General features: G+C 46.1%; 1 protein-coding gene across 1 annotated transcript; it reads left to right on the top strand.

Moving 5' to 3' along the window:
• Positions 1 to 573: 573 nt before the first annotated feature.
• LOC307140121 (zinc finger and BTB domain-containing protein 49-like) lies at positions 574 to 7,942 on the top strand (the record flags this gene model as incomplete). Its single annotated transcript, XM_079839366.1, has 3 exons — positions 574 to 725; positions 7,658 to 7,816; positions 7,924 to 7,942. 3 exons carry the CDS (start codon positions 574 to 576, stop codon positions 7,940 to 7,942), a joined length of 330 nt encoding a protein of 109 aa, XP_079695492.1.
• Between the last annotated feature and the right edge of the window lie 2,186 nt (positions 7,943 to 10,128).

Here is a 10,128-nt window from a genome sequence, read left to right as displayed (position 1 = left end):
TTACTGTATTATTCCAGTCATTTTAGTGCTTCAGCATTTTAGTTGCCAATAACCCCGGATGGAATATATGAATAAAAACAATAATCCACCTCATGATGAAGCATATAAGGCGAACTATATCGCATTGTAATGAATCGTGAATTGTTGTAATTGTATTTTATTGTAAATGTATAGATGTGCTGCCGTGTGTATTTATTATGTCTACGTTAAAAAGAAAAAACAAAAAAGACTTTTATTGTGAAAAACTGCAGTGACGTCATCCGCGCAGCGCCGGTCCCTCCGAATAAAAGGTGAGATCTTTCTTCATTCCGCTCCGCTCGAACTAGAGCTTCGACGATATTATAATAACATGATTCTGTATTATGATGTCTCTGTAGACACACACTCTCCCTCGCAGAGCCTGATGTGTGTGTGTGTGTGTGTGTGTGTGTGTGTGTGTGTGTGTGTGTGTGTGTGTGTGTGTGTGTGTGTGTGTGTGTGTGTGTGTGTGTGTGTGTGTGTGTGTGTGTGTGTGTGTGTGTGTGTGTGTGTGTGTGTGTGTGTGTGTGTGTGTGTGTGTGTGTGTGTGTGCAGATGGACGCCGTGTGCAGCCACAGTGTGTTTGTGCTGCAGCAGCTCCAGGATCAGCGGATCCAGGGCCTGCTGTGCGACTGTGTGCTGGTGGTGAAGGGCGTCTGCTTTAAAGCGCACAAGAACGTGCTGGCGGCCTTCAGCGCCTACTTCCGGTAACTTGTGACGTCACAACCTTCAAAAATCATTTTATAGAAATATTACTATTATTATATAGTGATGTGACTTATTATTTGGCCCTATTTAGCTGGGGGAAAAAACGGTTTTATAAAGGAGTCGAGTTCCTTCAAGGGTCAGTTCAGCCAAAACTGTAAATTGTGTCATTAATTCCTCAGCCTCATGTGGTTGGACACCCGTCAGACCTCCGTTCATCTTCAGACACAAATGAAGATATTTTAGTGTAAATCTGATGCTCTGAAAGGCTTCAGATCGGCCTCCATTGGCATTCAGTACATTTACACTCACAAGACCCATAAAAGGCACTAAAAACGTCATTACAAAGTCCATCTCACCATTGACATACAGCGCGTTCTCTTGTGTCTTGTCGCGCTTGGAAGTGGAGCGTGATGATATAACACTGGGCAAAAATGGATATAAAAACGGACGCTGCGTTATTTGCGTTAAATATTTTTAATGCGTTAAGCTGAAAAAATTAATCGCCGCGTTAATTTGCCCAGCCCTAGAAGATACTTGATTACACTTTATTTGAACATGTCCTTACAGTGTAACTGTACATTTAAATACTTAGTATTTAGGGCTGTCAAAAGATGAATCACGATTAATCGCATCCAAAATAAAAGTTTGTTTACATAATATATGTGTGTGTACTCTGTTAATTATTATTAATATATAAATACACACACAAACATGTATATATTTAAGAAAAAAATATTATTTTTATATATAAAACATTTATATATATATATATATATATATATTATAGATTATATAAATGTATATACATGCAAATTTTTCTTAAATATATACATGAATGTGTGTGTATTTATATATAAATAATAATTAACAGAGTACACACACATATATTATGTAAACACAAACTTTTATTTTGGATGCGATTAATCGCGATTCATCTTTTGACAGCCCTAAATACAATACATGAGGAATTGCTGCTTTTCATATATTGAAAAATATGTAATTTTATATTCAGTAATACACATAGATATGCATGTGATATGGTAGTGTATATTGAACATATGCAGTATAGACACATACATATATAGAAATATATAATTCAGATAGTCAAGTCAACTTTATTTATATAGCTTTACAGGTCAGAGGTCACAATAGATCGGAATATTTGAACAAGCGGAGTCATCACGCCGGAGACGGGTTAACTGAGGATGCCGTGACGATGAGGCAGTTCCAGAGATATAAACAATAGATAGTGTGTATAAACTAAGCTAATCGGGTAGCTGTATGCTATGCTAGAATGTACGCTAACTAAAAAAAACATTAAGAACGAGATCTGCTTGATTTCACAGCTGATAGCTTCGGTTATATCCTAGTATATGAAACATGATTTGCAAGACTATTTTTACACAATTTAAACGACAAAAATCAAAACGTAAGAATTGTAATCAGGCTTTGAACAGATTAACCATTAAAGTTCTTTCAGCCAATAGAATCGCTCTAATCGTACACTATTTCATACAGGGACAGGATTTCTCGTGACACCGGTGACGTTAAAGCATTAGTTCACCCAAAACTGTAAATTGTGTCATGAATGACTGAGCCTCATGTGGTTGGACACCCGTCAGACCTCCGTTCATCTTCAGACACAAATGAAGATATTTTAGTGTAAATCTGATGCTGAGAAAGGCTTCCATTGGCTCAACTTTACACTCTCAAGACCCTTAAAAGACACTAAAGACTAAAGTTACAAAGTCCATCTCACTACAGCGGCTCTACAATAACTTTATGAAGACGAGAATAGTTTCTGTGCGCAAAAAAACCCTAAATAACGACTTATATAGTGATGACGATTTCAAAACACGACCTCATGAAGCTTCGAAGCGTTATGAATCAGTGAGTCGATTCAGCGGTTCAGAGCGTTATGAATCAGTGAGTCGATTCAGCGGTTCAGAGCGTTATGAAACAGTGAGTGGATTCAGCGGTTCAGAGCGTTATGAATCAGTGAGTCGATTCAGCGGTTCAGAGCGTTATGAATCAGTGAGTCGATTCAGTGGTTCAGAGCGTTATGAAACAGTGAGTGGATTCAGCGGTTCAGAGCGTTATGAATCAGTGAGTCGATTCAGCGGTTCAGAGCGTTATGAAACAGTGAGTGGATTCAGCAGTTCAGAGCGTTATGAATCAGTGAGTCGATTCAGCGGTTCAGAGCGTTATGAATCAGTGAGTCGATTCAGTGGTTCAGAGCGTTATGAAACAGTGAGTGGATTCAGCGGTTCAGAGCGTTATGAATCAGTGAGTCGATTCAGCGGTTCAGAGCGTTATGAATCAGTGAGTCGATTCAGTGGTTCAGAGCGTTATGAATCAGTGAGTCGATTCAGCGGTTCAGAGCGTTATGAATCAGTGAGTCGATTCAGCGGTTCAGAGCGTTATGAGTCAGTGAGTCGATTCAGCGGTTCAGCGCGTTATGAATCAGTGAGTCGATTCAGCGGTTCAGAGCGTTATGAATCAGTGAGTCGATTCAGCGGTTCAGAGCATTATGAATCAGTGAGTCGATTCAGCGGTTTGGAGCGTTATGAATCAGTGAGTCGATTCAGCGGTTTGGAGCGTTATGAATCAGTGAGTCGATTCAGCGGTTCAGAGCGTTATGAATCAGTGAGTCGATTCAGCGGTTTGGAGCGTTATGAATCAGTGAGTCGATTCAACGGTTCAGAGCGATATGAATCAGTGAGTCGATTCAGCGGTTCAGAGCGTTATGAATCAGTGAGTAGATTCAGCGGTTCAGAGCGTTATGAATCAGTGAGTCGATTCAGCGGTTCAGAGCGTTATGAGTCAGTGAGTCGATTCAGCAGTTCAGAACGTTATGAGTCAGTGAGTCGATTCAGCGGTTTGGAGCGTTATGAATCAGTGAGTCGATTCAACGGTTCGGAGCGTTATGAATCAGTGAGTCGATTCAGCGGTTCAGAGCGTTATGAATCAGTGAGTAGATTCAGCGGTTCAGAGCGTTATGAATCAGTGAGTCGATTCAGCGGTTCAGAGCGTTATGAGTCAGTGAGTCGATTCAGCGGTTCAGAGCGTTATGAATCAGTGAGTCGATTCAGCGGTTCAGAGCGTTATGAATCAGTGAGTCGATTCAGCGGTTCAGAGCGTTATGAGTCAGTGAGTCGATTCAGCGTTTCAGAGCGTTATGAATCAGTGAGTCGATTCAGCGGTTCAGAGCGTTATGAATCAGTGAGTCGATTCAGTGGTTCAGAGCGTTATGAATCAGTGAGTCGATTCAGTGGTTCAGAGCGTTATGAATCAGTGAGTCGATTCAGCGGTTCAGAGCGTTATGAATCAGTGAGTCGATTCAGCGGTTCAGAGCGTTATGAATCAGTGAGTCGATTCAGCGGTTCAGAGCGTTATGAATCAGTGAGTGGATTCAGCGGTTCAGAGCGTTATGAATCAGTGAGTCGATTCAGCGGTTCGGAGCGTTATGAATCAGTGAGTCGATTCAGCGGTTCAGAGCGTTATGAGTCAGTGAGTCGATTCAGCGGTTCAGAGCGTTATGAATCAGTGAGTCGATTCAGCGGTTCAGAGCGTTATGAATCAGTGAGTCGATTCAGCGGTTCAGAGCGTTATGAATCAGTGAGTCGATTCAGCGGTTCAGAGCGTTATGAATCAGTGAGTCGATTCAGTGGTTCAGAGCGTTATGAATCAGTGAGTCGATTCAGCGGTTCAGAGCGTTATGAATCAGTGAGTCGATTCAGCTGTTCGGAGCGTTATGAATCAGTGAGTCGATTCAGTGGTTCAGAGCGTTATGAATCAGTGAGTCGATTCAGCGGTTCAGAGCGTTATGAATCAGTGAGTCGATTCAGCGGTTTGGAGCGTTATGAATCAGTGAGTCGATTCAGTGGTTCAGAGCGTTATGAATCAGTGAGTCGATTCAGCGGTTCGGAGCGTTATGAGTCAGTGAGTCGATTCAGCTGTTTGGAGCGTTATGAGTCAGTGAGTCGATTCAGCTGTTTGGAGCGTTATGAATCAGTGAGTGGATTCAGCGGTTCAGAGCGTTATGAGTCAGTGAGTCGATTCAGCGGTTTGGAGCGTTATGAATCAGTGAGTCGATTCAGCGGTTCAGAGCGTTATGAACCAGTGAGTCGATTCAGCGGTTCGGAGCGTTATGAACCAGTGAGTCGATTCAGCGGTTCGGAGCGTTATGAACCAGTGAGTCGATTCAGCGGTTCAGAGCGTTATGAATCAGTGAGTCGATTCAGCGGTTCAGAGCGTTATGAATCAGTGAGTCGATTCAGTGGTTCAGAGCGTTATGAATCAGTGAGTCGATTCAGCGGTTTGGAGCGTTATGAATCAGTGAGTCGATTCAGCGGTTCAGAGCGTTATGAGTCAGTGAGTCGATTCAGCTGTTTGGAGCGTTATGAGACAGTGAGTCGATTCAGCTGTTTGGAGCGTTATGAATCAGTGAGTCGATTCAGCGGTTTGGAGCGTTATGAATCAGTGAGTCGATTCAGCGGTTCAGAGCGTTATGAGTCAGTGAGTCGATTCAGCGGTTCGGAGCGTTATGAATCAGTGAGTCGATTCAGCGGTTTGGAGCGTTATGAATCAGTGAGTCGATTCAGCGGTTCAGAGCGTTATGAGTCAGTGAGTCGATTCAGCGGTTCGGAGCGTTATGAATCAGTGAGTCGATTCAGCGGTTTGGAGCGTTTTGAATCAGTGAGTCGATTCAGCGGTTCGGAGCGTTATGAACCAGTGAGTCGATTCAGCGGTTCAGAGCGTTATGAATCAGTGAGTCGATTCAGCGGTTCAGAGCGTTATGAATCAGTGAGTCGATTCAGTGGTTCAGAGCGTTATGAATCAGTGAGTCGATTCAGCGGTTTGGAGCGTTATGAATCAGTGAGTCGATTCAGTGGTTCAGAGCGTTATGAATCAGTGAGTCGATTCAGCGGTTCAGAGCGTTATGAATCAGTGAGTCGATTCAGCGGTTCGGAGCGTTATGAATCAGTGAGTCGATTCAGCGGTTTGGAGCGTTTTGAATCAGTGAGTCGATTCAGCGGTTCAGAGCGTTATGAATCAGTGAGTCGATTCAGTGGTTCAGAGCGTTATGAATCAGTGAGTCGATTCAGCGGTTTGGAGCGTTATGAATCAGTGAGTCGATTCAGTGGTTCAGAGCGTTATGAATCAGTGAGTCGATTCAGCGGTTCAGAGCGTTATGAATCAGTGAGTCGATTCAGCGGTTCGGAGCGTTATGAATCAGTGAGTCGATTCAGCGGTTTGGAGCGTTTTGAATCAGTGAGTCGATTCAGCGGTTCAGAGCGTTATGAATCAGTGAGTCGATTCAGTGGTTCAGAGCGTTGCCTTCGGAGGAGGCAGACCCAGCCCAGGCTTTGTTATGTCCCGTCCGCGCTCTTCGCGCTTACGTCGACCGGACTCAAAGCTTTCGGACCTCAGAGCAGCTCTTCGTCTGTTACGGAGGACAGCAGAAGGGAAAGGCTGTCTCCAAGCAGAGGTTGGCCCACTGGATAGTGGATGCTATCGTCTTGACTTACCAGTCCCAAGACGTACCTTGCCCGTTCGGGGTGCGGGCTCACTCAACAAGGAGTGTTGCTTCCTCCTGGGCGCTGGCTCAAGGCGCCTCGCTGACAGATATATGTAGAGCTGCGGGCTGGGCGACACCTAACACGTTCGCTAGATTCTATAGCCTCCGTGTAGAGCCGGTATCTTCCCGCATCCTCGCCCCCAGTGGCCAGCAGCGCTAAGTGCCCGTTCTAAGTGTCGGCTTGCAACGCCACTCCCGCCCTCTGGGCCGGATACGTGCGTCTATTTTCTCCAGTTGTGTTCCCCGGAAACGGCTAACCCTGTCGAGCTCCTCCGTCACCCCTGCGGTGCCAGACATTGCGGCCGTCTGACGCCAGGCCTGCACCCGTATGCTTGTGTAACGTGTGTGTAGGCTGGGTTCCATATGTAGCGGTCCCCTCACGGCTACCCCATATGTGTATTCTTCCACGGTACCAGCTACCCTACTCGGCTAGCGACGTACGTCGAACGTGACCGACTGAAAGGGAACGTCTCGGTTACGTATGTAACCCTCGTTCCCTTAGGAGGGAACGGAGACGTACGTCCCGTCGCCAGGTGCTGTGCTTCCGCTAGGGGGCCGAGTCACTAGTTCGGCTCCTCAGCAGAAAAAGGCAATGTTACTTCCTTATTTATACCCGCGCTGCGTGGAATGCGTGGATCGCATGCCAATCTCCATTGGCTCGTTTTTCATACACTCGAAGTAGATTGGTCTCAGAGATCAGATCCCGATTCGTCGGTCAGTTCCGACGTACGTCTCCGTTCCCTCCTTCAGGGAACGAGGGTTACATACGTAACCGAGACGCTTTACATTAGAATATTATTTTACAGTATTTCTGTTTTTACTGTATTTTTAATCAAATAAATGCAGCTTTGGTGAGAAGAAGAGACTTATTTTAATAACAAGAAATGTTGATTTCTTTCAAACATTAAACAGAGCTTTTATTTTGGCGGAAATAACATTTAATTTTTTGTATTCCATTCGACTGTGTAGAAAAAAACTTTTTATTTTCGAAATAAAAACTTCCAAAATGTAGGAGCTACACAACTACACAACTACACAACTACACAACCGGAAGCTGCTCTGTCAAAAACATGAGCACGTCAGACGAGATATTCACACTAAACCATATCACATTCTCAAATCCATACATTCATAAAAATGTTACCGAGCAACTGACGAGCTTTAGCGCTGATTTCTCCGCACTTTAGACTCAGACTAACAAGCGAATAGTGTCTCATTCAGTGCTGTCAGAATCAATCCAGGCATATATTAGAGAACTTTCTGCAATTTATTGCAATAATTGTTTACGGCCATTTTGCGATTTCAATCATCATAAAGTAAGTTTTTGCTGGCGTCCTGAACTGTCCTCAGGTCTCTGTTCCAGAACTCTCCAGCGCAGAAGAATGATGTGTTTCATCTGGCCATTCAGGACGTGGGCGGCATCGGACAGCTTCTGGACTACATGTACACATCACACCTGGAGCTCAACCAGGACAACGTTCACACACTGATGGAGATCGGCCAGAGCCTGCAGGTCTCACACACACACACACACACACACACACACACACACACACACACACACACACACACAGCTTCTGGACTACATGTACACATCACACCTGGAGCTCAACCAGGACAACGTTCACACACTGATGGAGATCGGCCAGAGCCTGCAGGTCTCACACACACACACACACACACACACACACACACACACACACACACACACACACACACACACACACACACACACACACACACACACACACACACACACACACACACACACACACACACACACACACACACACACACACACACACACACACACAGCTTCTGGACTACATGTACACATCACACCTGGAGCTCAACCAGGACAACGTTCACACACTGATGGAGATCGGCCAGAGCCTGCAGGTCTCACACACACACACACACACACACACACACACACACACACACACACACACACACACACACACACACACACACACACACACACAGCTTCTGGACTACATGTACACATCACACCTGGAGCTCAACCAGGACAACGTTCACACACTGATGGAGATCGGCCAGAGCCTGCAGGTCTCTCACACACACACACACACACACACACACACACACACACACACACACACACACACACACACACACACAGCTTCTGGACTACATGTACACATCACACCTGGAGCTCAACCAGGACAACGTTCACACACTGATGGAGATCGGCCAGAGCCTGCAGGTCTCACACACACACACACACACACACACACACACACACACACACACACACACACACACACACACACACACACACACACACACACACACACACACAGCTTCTGGACTACATGTACACATCACACCTGGAGCTCAACCAGGACAACGTTCACACACTGATGGAGATCGGCCAGAGCCTGCAGGTCTCACACACACACACACACACACACACACACACACACACACACACACACACACACACACACACACACACACACACACACACACACACACACAGCTTCTGGACTACATGTACACATCACACCTGGAGCTCAACCAGGACAACGTTCACACACTGATGGAGATCGGCCAGAGCCTGCAGGTCTCTCACACACACACACACACACACACACACACACACACACACACACACACACACACACACACACACACAGCTTCTGGACTACATGTACACATCACACCTGGAGCTCAACCAGGACAACGTTCACACACTGATGGAGATCGGCCAGAGCCTGCAGGTCTCACACACACACACACACACACACACACACACACACACACACACACACACACACACACACACACACACACACACACACACAGCTTCTGGACTACATGTACACATCACACCTGGAGCTCAACCAGGACAACGTTCACACACTGATGGAGATCGGCCAGAGCCTGCAGGTCTCTCACACACACACACACACACACACACACACACACACACACACACACACACACACACACACAGCTTCTGGACTACATGTACACATCACACCTGGAGCTCAACCAGGACAACGTTCACACACTGATGGAGATCGGCCAGAGCCTGCAGGTCTCTCACACACACACACACACACACACACACACACACACACACACACACACACACACACACACACACACACACACACACACAGCTTCTGGACTACATGTACACATCACACCTGGAGCTCAACCAGGACAACGTTCACACACTGATGGAGATCGGCCAGAGCCTGCAGGTCTCTCACACACACACACACACACACACACACACACACACACACACACACACACACACACACACACACACAGCTTCTGGACTACATGTACACATCACACCTGGAGCTCAACCAGGACAACGTTCACACACTGATGGAGATCGGCCAGAGCCTGCAGGTCTCTCACACACACACACACACACACACACACACACACACACACACACACACACACACACACACACACACACACACACACACAGCTTCTGGACTACATGTACACATCACACCTGGAGCTCAACCAGGACAACGTTCACACACTGATGGAGATCGGCCAGAGCCTGCAGGTCTCACACACACACACTCACACACACACACACACACACACACACACACACACACACACACACACAGCTTCTGGACTACATGTACACATCACACCTGGAGCTCAACCAGGACAACGTTCACACACTGATGGAGATCGGCCAGAGCCTGCAGGTCTCCACACACACACACACACACACACACACACACACACACACACACACACACACACACACACACACACACACAGCTTCTGGACTACATGTACACATCACACCTGGAGCT

This window comes from Gobio gobio (genome assembly GCF_949357685.1).
Source record: "Gobio gobio genome assembly, chromosome: 16".
Lineage (NCBI taxonomy): Eukaryota > Metazoa > Chordata > Actinopteri > Cypriniformes > Gobionidae > Gobio > Gobio gobio.
The sequence above is the reverse complement of the archived record's forward strand: the minus strand, read 5'-3'. Positions and strand labels throughout refer to the sequence as shown.